General features: G+C 35.5%; 1 protein-coding gene across 2 annotated transcripts in view; it reads right to left on the reverse strand.

Moving 5' to 3' along the window:
* palmdb (palmdelphin b) overlaps window positions 1-20,160 on the reverse strand; it is a 39,145-nt gene that overhangs the window by 3,287 nt on the left and 15,698 nt on the right. The window contains exons 5-7 of one of the 2 annotated variants that reach the window (XM_073831098.1): window positions 18,933-19,047; window positions 302-2,369; window positions 119-207 (exon numbers count right to left, since the gene is read on the reverse strand). In XM_073831098.1, the coding sequence (XP_073687199.1) occupies window positions 119-207; window positions 302-2,369; window positions 18,933-19,047 (2,272 nt within the window). Of the gene's footprint in view, window positions 1-118; window positions 208-301; window positions 2,370-8,834; window positions 11,257-18,932; window positions 19,048-20,160 lie in introns of those variants that run through there. The other variant, XM_073831099.1, reaches the window with a different exon arrangement.

The following is a 20,160-nucleotide window of genomic DNA, read 5'->3' on the forward strand; positions in this document are numbered from 1 at the left end:
TTCACACAGTTAATTTTGCTGGCTGTATGGAGGTGATCAACTTTAAGTACAGCATCACGTGTTATCTTCAAATGACGGTAATTATGGCGTGAACGCAGCAATATTTACATATACTTACTCGATGATCACATGACAAAGCTGAACGATCCATTCTGCATGTTTTCATTGGAGATGAAGGAGATGATTTACATTTAATTGGCACATCATCTGAAATGAGAATGAATAGATCAGGTCATTACCTCAGATCAATGGATCTGTCTGAAAAAAATTCTGTCTGTATTTTTCTCTTGGCATGCAGTACCTGTAAACAATGAGCTATCCAAACGGTTTGGAGACATCAGGAAGTGATCCTTTGTGTAAATACTGGCCCTTTGACGCTTGAGTTCCTCTTCTCGCTGCTTCACCATCTTAATCTCCTCATCAACTAGAGATAATGTACTCCTGGACCGCAGCTTGAAAAATGGGTTGTTGAGGAACATCTTCTCTTGGGTTTCCTCAGAGGCAGAATTCAAGTTGAACTCAGATGCACTTCGAATGATGAGGTTCGACGTCTCCAGAATGATGACATTAGGGGTATCTTCAGGTCTCCAGTCTGCAGATTTGGAGGACACCATTTTTCCATGACGTGGACTTGGAGGGAAAGGGTCTGGCTCGAGGATGATAACATTATTGGTGGCCATGTCTTGTTTCTGTGCGCTCTTTGTTGGTGAGGAGGTAATGATGAAAGAAGGCGTATTGCTGCTGAGAGATTTGGATATGCTTCCATCATCATCCTGGTCATCAAACATCTTCCTTTTCTCATCGACTTCTTCACATAGTTTTCCAGGATTGAAATTGGAAGATTTTCCCCTTATCTGTACACAGTCACTGGAGTACGATTTTGACATTCCCCTCTCACGCCTCAGGTTCTCCTCACGCTCCATGGTTAGCCGAATCTCCTTTTCGATTGGGGTCTCTGGGTCGTCAAAAGGTGATCTGTAACTGGAGTCGTCCAGACCTGAATCCTCAGAGCAAGGGCTGAACTGGGTGTGCGCATAATCCTCGACAAGCGACAAGCTCTCAAGATCCCTCTTTGGCCTTTCGATGTTGCGGACGGGCGTATACATGAAACTGTGACTACCTTGGCAGGTGCCAGATCGAGTTGTTGGTGTGCTCGGATGGTGTGTTAAGTTTTTCGTTTGCTCTTCAATCTCTAGCCACTGTTGGCGGGCGACTTTAAAATCCACATGTTCTGTGCTGACGTTCTCACTTTTCATTTCCTGAATCACACAATAGTCTTTCGGCACCTTTTTACTGGAATCGGATTTGACAGAGTCAAATGAATTGCTCTTGTGGGTTGCTGAGCCTCGTCCAAGCTCCTCATCGTCTTCGGAAATCTTGGACAAGCCGTGGTACAGTGTGGAAGGATTGTAGGATATCTCTTGCGGTTGCTCAACTGGCTCGTTTTCCGGTTGTTCTAGCACTTCTTCTCCCACTGGAATGTCCACCTCTTCAGTTTCCTTTGAGATGTCCTCAGTGTCTTGAGCTGTAGGTTTTTGAATAAAGAGTTCTTGTGCGCTCAGCTCAAGGCTGTCAATGTAGGAATCATCATCTTCCCTATTTATGGATGAAGAGAAGATGTTTCTCCACTTCTCATCGTTTTCACTATCTGATGACGCCGCAGCTATTTCGACCCGAAGACACTCTTCTAGTTCTTCTGGGTCATGGCAAGACTCTGTGGAGATGTCTGACAGAACTTCCTCTCGGATGTAGTGTTCAAGGATGGTTTCTTCTGGATCTTCGCATCCAAAACTTTCCAAGATGGCTTCCTGTGAGTCTATACCCAATTGCTCTAACATATCTCCATCATCAACATCATCTAATTGGGGTGTTACGTTCTCCACTGGTTCCTGTCTTAGTGAATCTTGCCTCTTATGCGTGACATCATTCTCATACACGCTCTCGGCACTTGATGGAGTGTCGGACGTTGAAGAGGTAATTGACTCATTGCGATAAAGTTCTTCTTGAGTGTCCTCCAAGACAAGCGCCTCTTTCGCAGTGCAAAGATCTTCCAGATCATCAGCCTTGGTCTCAGTGGGAGGTAAGCCTGCTAAAATGTCAGCCACAACTTTTGTACTAATGGACTCTAAAACATCAGCATCGTAACAGACGTGTTCATCTTCGTTTCCTGTGTCCTTGCTCTCAGGTAACTCAGTCTTCAGGACTTCCATTTCACAGTCAATTATGTTTGCTGTGCCGGAGTTTTCACTTGTCTCCATGGTTACAGGCTCAGACAGGGACTTCAGCTCTGTATGCTCTGGATTCTCAGGATGAGAACAACCTGCAATCTCTTCCAGTCTATCCACCTCTTCAGGCTCAGACGTCGCTCCCTGCAAGAGAATAAGACGACAAAGTAATAAAAAAGCAGCAAGAGAAATCTCATTTCCCTAATCACCAAAACATTCACAGCATATCAAAGCTAATTTGCACCCACTCATGTTTAGTACAGGCCTTATGTAATACTAAATTTCCGGGAAAGTTTTTCAGGGCTAAGATTTCAGTCTTAAGGGGTTACCTGATCTTGAGATTATGTGGTTTAAAATAATATTCCTCGCAAGAGGTTCTGCATTTAAAACCTGCTTGAATGATAACTTTTACAATTAAAATTAAAACCACTAAAATATTTAGACTCTTATGAAACATACCCTGATAGCACACATAAATCATGGAGTCGTCTATTTGACTTATGCATTTACATCTGCAAGACATATTTTCAGAGTGTTTGCTCATCTGCAATACGTCTATAGGACGTTTCCTATTTGATGTCAAAAAGACATCTATTAGATGTCTTTAAGATGTTTATGATTTAGAATATATGTAAAACTGACATCTTACAGATGTCTGACAGAGGTTTGTACACAGCAGATGCTTTCCAAATCAAGTGATCTTTAACAGGCATCTTGCAGACGTACATGTGCTATCTGGGGTTTTACTACAGAAAAAGTGTGGTAGCCATGGTTTTTTGGTGGATTGATTGCCATTTGTATAACCACAGTTGTACTACAAATACCATGGTTAAATTGTGGTTAGTGTAGCCAAACTCTGTTTTTTGGTTCCATGGATCATTTTCGTTAGGGGAAATGGTGTCATATTTGATTTCATTCTATTTTGAGTAATTTCTGATTCTTTAATGGTCTGAAATTCAAAATTCTGTTATTAATTTTAAATAAGAATGAACAAAAATATGGCATATTGTCATATGAAAAACAATTTTTTACATCTCACAATCCTTACGGTATGCACAGTAGTAGGCCTACAACAAACATGGTATCAATTGGTCGAGTCAATCATGATGAAATGAACGAATTGCAGTTAGTTAGTATATGCAAGCTTTACTGCTCCAACTGTATTACTGAAAAAACAAACTGAGTCACTTCCTGATGGATCGGACTTCACTAGTCGATCCTGGAGTATTTTATTTCTCAGTTATTTTGTTTACATAATTAAAAAAATGTTGCTGCGTTACCCAAAAGTATCATAAGAAAGCATATGCTTTTGCAAAAGGCAGCCCAGAACAATGTTTATCAAAGAACAGAAAAAAAAAATCATGTTTGAATTATTTCACAAAAAGTACTTTGAAATTGTAGCCTGCATAGTTTGTGCAATTATTTATTTAAATTGAACGTTAAACGTTCATATTGATCATGTTCTATTTTGTAATGTTAATATAAATCATACTCTGTCAAAATAAAAAGCTGCATTTTATATGTGCAACAGCCTGTCACTGGCAAAGTGGAAAATAAACCATGGTTTTACTACAGTGACCATAGTTCAGCTATAGTAGTCTACTTGCTAGATTAGATTTCCATGATTACCACTACAGTAAACATGTTTTAACCAGGTGTAAACAAAAATATAACCTAATAAACTGCAATTAAGGCATATTGAATGTTAAAAATGTGATTCAAATAAAAAGTTAATTAGTGTGGATATTTTTACCCAATTTACTTTTAGTAATTAAATAAGTTTTATAATTTCAAAGTTCAGTTTAGAAGTATCATATCGGTACTGATATAGACAATACTGGCCTTTAAAAGTATCGGTATGGTATGGAAAACAAAATAAGTCACTGCTTTTGATTCACCAAAAGATCCGACTCTTATGAATCAGTACTTGGGCGTTATCTTTGGATTCAGGCATCATATGTCGAGCTATGCTTTTGTGATTCACTTAAAAGCATCGGTTCGTGAGAGTCATTCGTTTCCCGCTGAAAAATATAATTTCGCATCAGCGGAAGATACGCGATTCAAACGCCATGACCGTTAACGAAACTTTTCAGACGGAACCTTTGTGAGAGGAGCGTATAACCGTCTATTTAATGTGAGAAACCGACTGGTAAGGATAGAATTCAAAGTGAAATAACCGTAAATACCTTACTGCAACCACTTTTTATGTAAAATAGAAATCAAACAAATTTTAAAGGAACGTACGTAGATGAAAAGGGTGAGTGAAACGCTTCTAAACACGTCTAGCAACGCCTGTGTGTTTTTTTTTTACCCTAATCTTGTGACTTAAGTGTTGAAAGGCACCATGTTGTTGTAATTGCACAGCACTTCAAAAACCAGGTTAGTTAAGTGTTAGTTTCATTCTGCATACAACTTCTTACCTTTTGAACCGACTCGCACCAAAATCGCACATCTGTTTAACATAGTGTGAAAGGTATTTTTAACATGTACAGGTGTTTAAAGTTCACTTTGGCTTCCGTATGTAAAATATGCAGCATTTGTGCCCTATATGAGATTATTCCAGTGTTCCAGTGTATTGTTTACTATTACAGTGAATTGTTTTACAAAAGTGGGTTATAGTAGGCAGGAATAAGTAGAGTCATTATGTAATACTGCAGAACTGGCTCTTCTCCTCATGCATGGCAAACTTTTGTCCTGTAGATAATCAGCAGGCTCTGGATCAGACCAGGAAAGGAAGAGGAGCAAGAAGAAGAAAAAATCCCTTGAGGGACTGAGCATCTTCACTGACCGCAGGTTTTTTTTCTTTCATATTTCTATACAAAGAGGGGATATTATTATGTGAGAATTAAGAATTAATCACACATCGCATGTCGTTGCTTGTCTTGTCTTGTTGATGCGCCACTGCAGAGCGTTTGATCATGGCAGCGTGGTTTGTTTACATGGATTTTTCTGATCTCATTCGTACCAACTGCTGAGTGCCAAAGTGATGTGTGATCTAACGCTCAAACTCTTTCTGACAGACGAAATCATCTGCCATGGGGATTAAAACGGGATTTTTTTCCCCTCAGAACATCAAAACCACAATTACACACTTTCATGCTGAGCATAACGTGCTATCAGTACAATATGGAAGTTGTGCTGAAATCAAAATGCACAAATTGACAGCATTAACAGATTTCATAAGCTGTTTACATCACTTTGGACAAATACTTTCAGCGTCTAGCCTTTTCTTGACGCCCGTTTGGCATAATTACCACCGCTGCATGAAATTCTCCACAATCATTCAAAACTCGAGCGGCATGCTAATGCGACCACTAAAAACAGTCAAAATTATGTGAAATTACCATCCACTTCAGCGCCTGCCCATTTCACCCCAATCAAGCTACACAAAGGCACAAAGCATCATGAAAATGACAAGCGGTAAAGTGTTGACTACCATGGCAACACCCCCCTACCCGACTCCTCCTCTAGCAGCTCAGCTTGTGAGAAAACTTCAACACGCTCGCACCCTCTCCGTCTCAGCAGTTGTGTCATGACAATCTGTATTCCATAAATTATTCAGCGACGATAGCATTTGCATTGAAGGCAGACGGAGGTACCAGTGTGTCCCAGTACCTACCGTGAGCTTTAGAAACAGGAGCCAGAAGGAGATCATCTCCACCTTGCCAAGAAAATCTTCTCGGTGGAACCCACAAACACTCGGCTTGAGTAAATACGTTGTGAATGCATGTATAGGAAGCGAACTTGGTCTGATGTAGGAGTTATTGGCAGAAATGTCATTGCGAGTTGGTCTGATGTCAATGATGTTTGCGAGAGTGGTCACCTCAGGGCATCTCTGATTGGTTAACAGCTGCATCTGATCAATAAGTGGCTTGTCAGTGAGGTCATGTGTCACTTTCTGATTTCCTTAAATGACTCCTTCCAGGAAGTGATGGCATGCCATGGGGAATGTAACAGTTGGGGGCAGAGCTATTACTAATAAATACAACTGAGAAAAAGATTTTCAGTAGCAAAAAGTTGTGTGGCTTTTGTGTGGCCATTGAAAAAGAGCATTTTAGGCTCAAGGTTGTTCTATTCAGGATGAAATAATAACCTGTTTGGAGCGTCGCAGTAACAGGTGCTGGGGGGCCAGAGCGTAGGTGGCCATTCAGACATATGTGACTGGCACGGAGCCCTTGGATATGGAAAGGCAATGTTCTCAGAGGAGAAAAATGTCACTATGCGGCATTAGAGCACTGCGACTAAGATACAAATGCCTCAAACTGAGAATTTTGAGAGATTTATCAGCCTGAATGGTTTTGTTTACATAGTGAGTATTGACAATTAATTACATGATTACAATACATTATTTTGCGAAGATGCTTGTAAGTAAATAGTGGCTTTAAAACAGGAAGAGAATAAATATTTATTAAGATATGTGAATGAAGTTCAGATCAGATCAGTTTTTAGACCTTCACCAAATATGAGTATTTATAAACAGTATTTATATAAAATTATGTATAATGATATTTCTAAGAATGTTTGCATAATTACATATAATCTGTATAAATATTATAAATATATATATATTTATTTAGAAAAACACAGAATAATCACCAAAGTACATTATATACACACAAATTATAAATGAAAAATATTTGTGTGTGTGTGTGTGTGTGTGTGTGTGTGTATATATATATATATAAACACACACACAAACACAATTGTATCTATTACCGTAGTTTTATATTAAATAATTATTTTAATAAATAAAAGTCTAACTTCTTTAGACTTCATAGAAAGTGTTAAAATTCTAAATTCTAAATTAAAAATATGAAATATTTCTTTATTTTATAACATATATATGTATGTGTGTGTATATATATATATATATATATATATATATATATATTTATAATGATATTTTTAATTATTTTGCATAATTACATATAATTTGTAGAAATGTTATAAAATATAAGTTTCACAGAAAAATAACCAAATTTCACCAAATATTTATGTGTGTGTGTGTGTGTGTGTGTGTGTATATATATATATGTATATGTATAAATAATATAATATTTACACACACACACACAATTATTATTATATTACAATTATATCTATTACCAAGGGTTACAATTAAAAATTAAAAATTTTAAACGTATAATATTTATACAAATTATACTGTATTATATTGTAATTTAACTAGTTTTATAAATAGATAATTGTTATGTACTTTCTCTATTTCTTTAAGTAAAATTTTTATATTCTTTTATTATCCATAAATAAAATTTGATAAATTTTTTAGACTTCATAGAAAAGGATAACAATTAAAAATGAAAAATATTAAATATATTAATTTTATAATATTTATACAAATTATATCTATAGCAATTTAACTAGTTTTATAATTAGATCATTTTATATGCATTCTCTATTTCCAATATATATATATATATATATATATATATATATATATATATAAATAATTACAATTTACTAAAGAAAATAATTCATTACTTGTAATTTAGTAAATTTATTCTTCAGTTACTTAAAGTAACATACCTGGTTTTAAATTCTATTAAGTTATATAAGCCATTATGAATACACTGCATTTTATACATTTATGCATATAGGCTTAGAAAATGTTATCCATATTTTTTGCTGACATATTAATAGCAGTTCATGTGGCAGCTTTCTGCTCTTCTCAGCATTAATGCAAGGATGAAATAGAGCAGGAGACATTCTCATCTGTAATCATTTCCAAAGAGGATCCATCCCTGTCTCACATTTACCCCAGGCACACACACACACACACACACACACACACACACACACACACAGACACACACACACACACACACACACACACACACACACACACACACACACACACACACACACACACACACACGCCTCCACTCACCCACGCGGACACTTTAATTCACTCTAAAACACACACTCACACCCACACACACACACATTGAACTGAGAAGCCCAGTGCTGATGTTGTCTGACAACATCTCAGATCTCGTATTCCACGTTTTCAGAAGTGCTTGAGGTTTGTACAAGCAGCCTGGGATTAATTAAACTTTCACAGCTTCTTTTTCTGAGGTTGTTTCACAGCGACAGCAGCATTTTCACACTCCAGGGTCAAATCAGAGAGGACGTTGAAAAATACAAGCCCAAAATAATAGTTTTATTAATAGGACTAATCGATAATTCTTAAAAATCCATGACTCATAAAAATACAGTATACATAGCAAGTACTTTTCCCATCTTATTTCTCACATTAATAATGCAACAATATCAAGTTCGATATAAAATACAATACAGACTGCAGTGAGAAACCTATCACCCCATGCAAGCGTACACACTCTCACACACTTGTTTGCACACAAATCAAGTCTCTTTAAACCATATCAACACAAATCTATTGTGTTTAGCATCTGTTTGTCATAACATCTCAATAATATTACATTCTTTACAGCACCACAGACAAAATATAACAGCAATCCAGCACAAACTCCATATAAAATCAACAACATGACATCTAAACAAGTTCATTCACCCCATATTCGTTTTCTTAAAGCACAAGTCTGACTATTCATAAAGTTCTCAGTGTCCTACCTTGTTGTGATACGAGCAGAGAGAGGACAGGTATGTGCTCAGCGATTCTGTCTTGGCTGAAGCTCTGCTTCTCTGTAACCACAGAGACTGTGACTTACTCTGAATGTAGCAGAAACAGCCAATAGCTGAGCAGCCTCAGCCGTTCCGACACACGCACACAGTCGCACAAGGAATTTCTTAAAAGCTTTCTGTCAATCAAGCATATTCTCAAGGTTTCATGTAATGGGTTTCTCATCTTTAGAGAAATGTTCGTAATACGGTTTATGACTGTCCTCACAAAACCTGCCCTCTGCACTGACGTAGTGGCAAAGTTTAAGATCGGGTGACTCAGAAATAATATGGCAGTTGTAAACAATGTAAACAGTTGTGAAAATATCATATTGTCTGAAACATTTCTTAATTTATTTAATACTATTAAAAATAAAATAAAATTATTTTTTTAGGGATGTTTATATATTTTTGTACTAAATATGATGACAGCACTGATTAAAAATATGTTGAAATATTATTTTTTTATGTTGTATTGTAGTTGTAAACATTTGTCACTTCTTTTAGACCAATTTTAATGTGAGTAATGCCAACAAAGAGACGAAAAATAATATTACTAATCAGTACTTTTGTCGTTTTACTGTAAAAATATCTAGACAGGATACATTTACTTCCAAAATAAACCACAAAACCAGTCATAATGGTCAGTTTTTCTGAAATTGAGATTTATAAATCATATGAAAGCTGAATAAATATGCTTTCTATTGATGTATTGTTTTGGTAAAATAGGACAATATTTGGCTGAGATTCAACTATTAGAAAATCTAGAATCTGAGGGTGCAAAAAAATCAAAATTTAAGAAAATCACCTTTAAAGTTGTCCAAATGAAGTTCTTAGCAATGCATATTACTAATCAAAAATAAAGTTGTGATATATTTACGATTGGAGATTATCTTCAAAAAACTAAATATCTTCCTGGAACATGATCTTTACTTAATATCCTAATGATTTTTGGCATAATTTTGACCCATGCAATGTATTTTTGGCTATTGCTACAAATATACCCATGCTACTTAAGATTTTGTGGTCCAGGGTCACATATAAATTGTTTTCTGAATAAAATCAGTACTATTTTTTAATTTTCTTTTAAAGAAGATTATTATGCTCATGAAGGCTGCATTTATTTTCTTATAAAAAAAACAAACAGTAATATTGTGAAATATTATTTCAATGTAAAATAACTGTTTTCTATGTGAATATATTTTAAATTTATTCTCATAATGCAAAACTGAATTTCCAGCATCATTACTGCAGTCTTCAGCATCACACAATCTTTCAGAAATCATTCTAATATGCTGAATTATTTTCAATGTTAAAAACAGTTAAAAACAGAACCTGTGATAGTTTTTGTCAGAATTCTTTAATAAATAAAACGTTTAAAAGATCTGTATTTATGTAAAACAGAAAACTTTTGAAACAATATAAACTACCATTTAAAAATTTGTGGTCAGCAAATTTGTATTCTTTCTTTTTTTGAAAGATATTAATACTTTTATTCACCAAGGATGTGTTAAATTCATAAAAAGTAACAGCAAAGTATTATATTGGTAGAAAAGAATTCTATTTTAAATAAATGCAGTTCTTTTTTAACTTTTTAGTCATCAAAGAATTCTGAAAAAAGAATCACAGGTTCCAAAAAAATATTAAGCAGCACAACTGTTTCCAGCAATGATAATAAAAGTAATAAATTAGCATATTAGAATGATTACTAAAGGATCATGTGACACTGAAGTCTGGAGTAATGGCTGATGAAAATTCAGCTTTGCATCACTGGAATAAATTAGATTTTAAAATACATTAAAATAGAAAACCATTATTTTGAACTGTAATAATATTTCACATTTTTTTTACATACATATTACTGTTTTTTGGGGGGGGATTTTTGATCAAATAAATGCAGCCTTGATGAGCATTCTTCAAAAAAAAAATAAAAATAAAATAAAATCTTACTGACTTTTGAATGGCAGGGTATGTTTTTTAATAGAAAATGTGAGCACTGATTAAAATGTATATAATTATAGCATATTGTATTTTTCAAAAAAAAAGATAAAAAATATTATTTCTGTTGCATTCCATTAAGTCACCAAAATATGAAAATTTGCCTCTGCAAAGGGCAAGTTTTGAGAAGAGACAAAAATATATAAATTATTATCTCTCTTTTTTCCTTTCCCCACTTTGATTAAAAAAAGAAAAAACAACAACATAAATTACAGAACAGTCAACTGAAGAACATTATGTACAAGCACAAAGTAATGGACAAATGCTGTTTTTGGCACTCAAATATGATTCATGTCATAAGCAATTTTTTTTTTCAGATCAGTCTCTCAGTCCGTTTCATCCACATCAGGAAATGCAAGATGTCGACATGGTAATCTTGCTTTGAAGAGCTTACATGTACTTTCCTAGCTGAGACAGTTTGATTGGCAGCGCTGTGGAAAGGACAGTAAGAATATTTCAGATTAACCACAACTAGATATCCTGCATGCAGGTGGTTAGGTCATTTCAAGCCAATCAAAATACAGTTTATTCCAATCGATCAATTACATCAATTGATTTGTGTGCGGTCTGTCATTAGACAGGATGATGGGATTGCAGTTAACACATTTATCCTACACTGGCGTGCCAAAATCAGGGGATGACAAAACAGAGAAAACAATGAATATGCAGAACGTTGAGGATTTTAGCATTCATTTTGCAGCTTACGTAACGCAAGCCAAGGATTATTACATAACACTCTCTTTAGCAGATGTTATGAAAGACCTCTTGAGCAGACACAACGTCTTAAAAGCTACCAAGGACAAAGTGCTCAATTATAGCTGATGGACGGGAACGGTGCATTACTCTGCTAGTGAAAAAGAAAACGACAAAACGATCCTGAAACACACATTAGCTGTCGGAAATGGCGGAACCTATAATAAAACAAAATAAAGAATGAAAAATGGTTCAGAAAGATATCTAAGAAAGCCATTATGTTTTATCAGCCATTACATACATTTACAATGGTAACCATAGCTTCTGCCACAATACCATATAGAAATTACTACAATAAGTGACTATGGCATATGGCATTGGTGACTTTTCTGAATCGTTTTACTTTAGGCGGTGGCAGTGTTACCTGTTTTTTTGTTTTTGTTTTTGCGTTTATTTTTGGCATAAACTATATCCACCTTATTTTTCAAAGTGGAAGTAAGCTGTTTTCTGGTAATGTTTGGCTAAAGGGAAATAAAGAGAAGAATATCAAAGTGCAGTAAACCATTGTGTTCATAATTAAGATCATATATTAAAATAAGACAGAACAGCTTGCAATAACAAGAAGCAACACTGTTTTGTACAGCTAAAAACAGCTGGAAGCAGATGGGACCAAAAGTCGGACACATTAAATTTACAAATGACTGCAGCTGCCCTTACTTTTAAAAATAAACATTTTTGTGTTATGGTAAATCCTAAGTCTGTGAACTCTGGTTAGTGAATCCTATTGTATTGCTTCAAAAACAGTCAATGTACACAAAAGAGCATGACAGCAGCAAGTTAATGTCAAAGCATAAATTTATTCATTTTATTAATCATATAAAAACAATCCAGTTGTTATTAGACAAGCAGTAAGTTTCATTTCATGCATGCCATGCATTTTTCTAAATCTGGATGCTTTAAATTCTGACAAAATGTGAAGATACGAACCACTAGGTGGAAGTAAAGCTGCAAGAGTTTACTTGAGGAGAAAGGTTCACTTAAGTACTCCTCTGATGGATATTTGTGACCCAGGACTACAAAACCAGTCATAAGGGTAATTTGAAATTGAGATTTATATAGCATCTTAAAGCTGAATAATTAAGCTTTCCATTGGTTGTTAGGATATACCAATATTTGGCTGAGATGCAGCTGTTTGAAAATCGCCTTTAAAGTTGTCCAAATGAAGTCCTTATCAATGCATATTACTAATCAAAAATTAAGTTTTGATATATTTACATAAGGAAATTTACAAAATATCTCAATGGAACATGATCTTTACTTAATATCCTAATGATTTTTTGCATAAAAGTAAAATCGATAATTTTGACCTATACAATGTATTTTTGGTTATTGCTACAAATATACCCGTATTACTTAAGACTGGTTTTGTGGTCCAGGGTCACATTTTAGCTGATTATAAGTCTTGTATTTTAAGTGGTCTGGCTGTCAGTAATGCTTCTTTTCTTTCTTAAAGTTACAGTAAGGTTCTACATCAGTTAAAGAATTAAGTATCATGAACTAAGAATGAACATTTTTCAATCAATTATTTTAATTGTTTATTGCTAACCAAGATGAATAAATGCTATGAAAGTGGTTGTTCATGATACCTGATGCATTAAAGGGAAAAATGAAAATTCTGTCATAGGGTGTACTCACACTAGGCAGTTTGAATCATTTAGCCGTCCCTGGCCCGCTTGGAAGAGGTGGGCCAGAGCACGGTTCAGTTGGACTCGGGCACGGTTTGCATGCAGTGTGAGCGCCAACCGTACTGAAGCACGGAACAGGACACGTGATATCACGCTTTTGTGAGGTAATCAAGTTTTTGTAGTCTGTAATCAAAGCTGCAAAGTCATTGCTGCACTTCAGCTGGTAATTGAAAACCTCATACGAGCAACACGATTGCGTGAAAATTTTCATGCCACAAAGGCGATAGACCTGTTTAACAATACGTGTTGAGAGGACTGTGGACCACCACGGACCAAACGATTTAAAATAATTATCCACAAAGTAAACTATTTCACGTTCAGCGCGAGCGTTGCTCTTCCTGTTTATCCTGAAACCATCGCAACATAATGACGTAAGCGTGCTCCGGCACGAATGCTGAAACCCAATGTGAGTGCAGGCCAGAGGGGGAGTGGGGAGGGGGGACAATCGTACTCGAGCCTGGTTCACGGCAACCGTGCCTAGTGTGAGTACACCCATAATTTACTCATGTAGTTTCAAACCTGTATGATTTTCTTTCTTCTGTGGAACACTCTGTAAAATAACTTTGGGATCCAAAAACATAATAATCAAGGAACTTTGTTGTCGAACCATGGGTGCAGCAGGCACAATGTTATTATGCAGCTGTCAACTCTGCCGGCTGCAATTCTGCAACTACACAAACGTAGTGCCGGTCACTTTCAGGCACTGCGTAATATCATTGGGCCTGCTGCACCCATGGTACGGCAGCAAAGTTCCTTGATTATTACGCCGGAATGAGAGCATAGTTCAGAGCCACATCGGCCTAGAAAATCACAGCTTTTAATTTTCCGTCTGTCTTAGTAAACGATGTAACTACAGAGTCAAGTTTTAAATAGGAAAAATATCAAAACTCTTTGGTCATTTTTGAGTGAGATGCTAATGGTCTAATCAGATTCAATGATCTATGCTAAGCTATGCTAAAAGTGCTACCGCCAGACCTGGAGATCGGCTGAATGGATTCAAAAACGGTAAAACTCAACTGTTTAACGTCTAGGGGAATTGGAAAATCAGCCTATTATAAAAAATTGTGGCATGTTCCTTTAATGAAACTCAAGATCTTTGCAATTAAACATCACAAAGGCCTTTAGATTAGACTGACAAATTATAGTGTTGATGTAATTTAATCTCTCTTGAAAGAGTTTGTTACATTACTATAACTGAATATAGGCATGGTCATGTGTTCAGGAGAACTCTTATCAAACGTGAAGTTTGGGGCAGATCGGACATTGTATGCCTGAATTGTAACAACTTCCTGTTTCATGGTGAAACACTGAAGTTCGTCTGGCCGCCATTGACACGCCCTTCAACGAAAACTTTAATTTAATGTCACAAAGGGCTTTAAATTAGACTGACCAAATTTGGTGTTGATATGTTTAAATCTGTAGGAGAAGTTCATTTAAATTCAATGCCAGAAAATGGCAAAAACAGCACAAAACTTGGAGAAAAAATAAAATAACAGACTTCCTGTTGGGTTTCGGACCTCATAGTGAGGGACTTTTTTGTAGGTATTTGTGTTACATCTGTCTACTGAATTTCATACATGTACGTGAAATGTAGCTTGAGAGGCACTTTGTTGACATTTTATAGGTAGCGCTATTGAGCCATTTTGACATACTAACTTCTGTGACCCATATCAGATGTAAATTTTCCCCAGTTTTGGCATGTGTGAAAAGTTTCGTGAGTTTTTTAGTATGTTTAGGCCCTCAAAAATGTGTTCTGAAGGTGAACGAAGGTCTTACGGGTTTGAAATGACATGAAAGTGAGTAATTAATGACAGAATTTTCATTTTTGGGTGAACTATCCCTTTAAATTATGAAAAGCTTTCCATGAAATATCCTGTGATGTTAACATATGGAACCTTACTGTAAAGTGTTACCAATAACTCAAAAAATGTGAGGAACTGAGAAGTTAGTATGGAATTAGAAACCAAAGTGTCTTCTCACTCTTCGAATGGTACCTGTGTCTTTGGTTTCATTTCCAAGCATCTGTCTTCCAGAGCTGGACATTCTAATGCCACCAGGCCTGATCTCAGAGCGGTGTACCGTACTGTTGGGTTTGAAGATCTTGCTGCGGTAGCCCAGAGGATGGTACGACAAAGTGGCTTCCTCAGGATCTTCATCATCATCACTAATAACTACCAGTTCAGCTTGTATTCCTTCATCTTCTTCATCTGATTCAACATTCTGATAACCCATGAAGATCATGGTAACAGGTTCACCAGATTCCACCTCAGTAGGGAGGAAGCTCACGAGGTTGAGACTGGAGTCTTCCTTTGGATTAAGAGGTGAATACCTTCCAAATCCCAACCCGGAGTCTGCCGTTGGAGTTACCCGATGCTGTTCCTCATACTCTTGTGTGGGAGAAGATGCTGGGCTGATTCTGGTTATGCCGCTGTATTCGCTGTTAGCACATGATCCATTTTGAACTTGTTGGTTGGTGCCAAAGTAGACAAGAGCTTCTTGTTTGGGAAAGTTCTCAGCCTGAAAGGGACTCTGGTTCTTGTTGGGCATCTGAAGGCCCTGAAGGCTGATGTAGCCTCTTTCTGTCCTCTGAGGGGTTGTAGGTCGACTGAATGGGCTTGAAAACACAGGTTCATGGTATTCCACATCTGTTGGGTCTTTCTTCTCAGAGGCCTTCATTAGAAGTTCCTCTACTTCAAGAGAGCTCATCTCATTCATGTCGTTCTGGGAGTCCCGTCCATCAGGTGGCAAAGCATAGACAGATTTATGCCCATCATCATAGATTTTGATGCCTTGTTCTTGGAGATCCAGAGGTGCGATGGTGGCTGTGGAGAGGATGTGACTCTCACCGGTGCGGAGATCTTTTTCCACACTGATCTTCATGGTGTATGCAGCTGAAAGGAAATAACAGTGTTAAACACAAACCAAATGTAATGTATAAAAAATATTTATCAATGTTTAAATGTTTTTGAAAGAGGTTTCTTACTATATTTTTACCAAGGCAGCGTTTATATGAAAAATAGACTAAAAACACACTACAATATTGTGAACTATTATTAAAATTTACAAAAAGTTTTCTATTTTAAAACATTTTCAAATGTAAGTTTATTCCTGTGATGGTAAAGCTGAATTTTCAGCATCATTACTTCAGTCTTCAGTCTCACATGATCCATTAGAAATCATTCTAATATGCTGATTTGCTGCTCAAGAAACATTTTTATTGATATCAATGTAAACCAGTGAAAACTTAAAAAAGTAATGCATTACAATATTGCGTTACTTCATAAAAAAGTAACTAATTGCGTTACTTAGTTACTTTTTATGAAAAGTATGCATTATTATATTACTTTTGCATTACTTTTTGTCACCTGAGCTGGGCTTGTTCATTTATTTTTAATAACAAAAATCCCAAAATTTACAGTTGAAGTCAAAAGTGTTCATACACCTTGCAGAATATGCAAATGTTAATTATTTTACCAAAATAAGTGGGATCATACAAAATGCTTGTTATTTTTTATTTAGTACTGACCTGAAATGATATTTAACATAAAAGATGTTTACATGTAGTCAGAATATTTACATAATAGTTGAATTTATGAAAATTACTCTGTTCAAAACTTCACATACACCTGATCCTCAATATATATAACAACCGTGTTGTTACCTGAATATTCCACAGCTGTTTTTTGTTTTTGTTTAGTGATAGTTGTTCATGAGTTCCTTGTTTGTCCTGAACAGTTAAACTGCCCGCTGTTCTTCAGAAAAATCCTTCAGGTCCCAAAAATTATTTTCCAACAATGACTGTATGATTTTAAGATCCTCTTTTCACACTGAGGACAACTAAGGGACTGATATGCAACTATTACAGAAGGTTCAAATGCTCACTGATGCTCCAGAAGGAAACACGATTCATTAGGAGCCAGGGGTGAAAACTTTCTGAATTTAAAGATTAGAGTAAATTCAACTTATTTTGTCTTCTGGAGAACATTTAAATATCTTCTGTAGCTTCTAAAGGACAGTACTAATAAAACAAATATGATATTTAAGCAAAATAAGAAAAAAACGTACACATACTCAATTTGTTCAAAAGTTTTCACCCCCGGCTCTTAATGCATCGTTTTTTCTTCTGGAGCATCAGTGAGTGTTTGAACCTTCTGTAATAGTTGCATATGAGTCCCTCAGTTGTCCTCAGTGTGAAAGGATGGATCTCAAAATCATACAGTCATTGTTGGAAAGGGTTCAAATACACAAAAATGCTGAAAAACCAAAGAATTTGTGGCACCAGAAGGATTTTTCTGAAGAACAGCAGTAATGTAATGTATGTAAACTTTTGAACAGGGTCATTTTTATAAATTCAACTATTATTTTCTCTTGTGGAGTATATGTAAATGTATTTTATGTGAAATATCTTATTCAGGTCAGTATTAATTAAAAAATAACATGTATTTTATATGATCCCTCTTATTTTGGTAAAAGAATTAACATTTCAACTGTATATTTTTGGCAACTGTAAAAGCCCTTTCACACCAAAAATGAAACTAACAAGCCTCAGCCTGAAGGAAGTGCCTCTGATCTACATTTCACTCTCAGTTTCTCTCAACAAGTGAAGTGTCGGTGAATTTAAATTTACAAAATTCGAATTTCGAATTTAAATTGAATTTAAAAGTTACTTTAAAAAAAGTAATCTGATTACGTAACTCCCCCAACACTGGTAAAAACATTCTAACACATGAGCTCTTGTGGCTTATTGCTTTAATAAAAAAAAATGTGTCATCTTGCAGTCTGTAGCTAGATATAATATCCTGTTCAGCTGGTGATATTTTGATTATTGGGCCTCTTTCATAATTCTGTGTCATGCCCATAATTACAGTCATGGATAACATCTTTCTCATGTTTTTTTTTTTTCTTTATTAAAAAACGAAAACAGCATTTATGTACCTTGGACTGCTATAATTACAGAAGTGGACAGTTTGATGACATGTTTGCACTGTCTAAACATCCTGACATATTTGTGCAATATTTCAAGTGCTCATTATATCAGCAAATAGTCAGTGGTGTAAACAAAAGCCTACCTTTTTTCTCCTGTTCTTCATCAGTTTCATGTTTTCCTGCTGTGATGCTTCTCCTCGTGGTTTTGGGAGTATAGCACTTTGGGACATCAGGTATGGCAGTGTAGATGTATTGGACCGGCTCTGTAAGAAGTGTCTGTTGAGAAAGTCTCATGGGAAGGAATGTACAAATAGCAGTAAACCAAAAATAGAATTTTTTTTACCTGGTCGGATATTTGCGTTTACTTCCTGTGGGGAAATACAGTAGTTTGTGGAGTGCCAAAACCGGATTTGAAGAAGAGATAAGAAGAACAAAACCAAGTTTCATACCATACAAAACACACCAGATCACATTTCACGCAAACCGATCCTTCCCTCACAGCAGCAATTGGCATCAAACAATTTTCTCTTGACGTCAGTTTGAAACCGAGGGGCATGTTCACAGCATGCTGCATTGTAATGATTTCCCCTGTTTCACAACTCAGAAGCTGATCCAATTTAAGTGGCTCGGTGTTGTAATAAGCAGTAAGGAGTCTCCAGGCCCGTTAAAGTGATTACACAAGCAATACCTTTATGATGTCCTCTGGAGTTTTCTCAACCTCCTTCAGTTTTTTCAGAAGAATCTCCTCTTTTGCAGAAAGCTCCAGCTCTTGTGTCTCCAGATCTGCAACTTCCTGCTCTATTCTGTAAAGATGCAGGCAAATAGTTTTTACATATTTAGTACATATTTTTTTACTGAGCTTTACATATTTATATTAAATAATGCAACACATTTTTTAAACTTAAAGGCATAGTTCATCCAAAAGGAAAATTCTGTCTCGATTTACTCACCCTCATGTTGATCCAAACCTGTATGACTTTATTTACTCAGCAGTAGTAGATATATGGATCCCACCAACTTTTATTGCAGAGACAAAAATAATACTAAGACAGTTTTCAAAGTATCTTCTATTGTGTTTTATAAAAGAAAGCCATACAGATTTAGAGGTTCACTATGCCTTTAATTTTATTTTGTGCAAACAATTTGAATTTATACATTTTCCAGAAATCCTGATTTTATGGAAGCCTGTTTCCTTCACTTAATAAAAAAAAATGAATTGCGACTTTTTATCTCAAAATTCTGACTTTTTTTCTTTTTTCTTGCAAATTGTGAGATATAAACTTGCAGTTGTGAGTTATAAAGTAATAATCATGAAATATAAAGTCAGAATTACGTGATATAAACTGGCTATTCAGTTTTTTTCTTATAATTTTGAAATATCGCAATTGTAAGTTACAAAGTCAGAATTGTGAGATATAAAGTCAGAATTATGGGATATAAATTGGCAATTCTGACTTTATTTCTCAGAATTTTGAGATATCGCAATTGTGGGTTACAAAGTCAGAATTATAAGATACAAACTCGCTATTCCGACTTTTTTTCTCTCATGTGAGATATATAATCGCAATTGCGCGTTATAAAGTCAGAATTGCATGTTTGTATCTTGGAATTCTGACTTTCTCACAAGTGGTGGATATAAACCTGAGATACAAACATGCAATTGCGAGTTATAAAGCAATAAGTGGAAGATATAATTTCAGAATTACAGAATTCTACTTTTTGTGAGATATAAAATTGCAGATGCAAATTATAAAGTCAGAATAGCGACATGTAAACTCACAATTCTGACTTTTTTCACTGAATTGCAAGTCTGAATCTCATAATTCTGACTTTTTCTTGCAATTGTGGGATATAAACCTGTAATTCAAACTTTTTGTCTCAGAATTGTGAGATAAAAACTTGCAATTGCAAGTTAT

Source organism: Garra rufa, chromosome 24 (assembly GCF_049309525.1).
Source record: "Garra rufa chromosome 24, GarRuf1.0, whole genome shotgun sequence".
Taxonomy (NCBI): domain Eukaryota; kingdom Metazoa; phylum Chordata; class Actinopteri; order Cypriniformes; family Cyprinidae; genus Garra; species Garra rufa.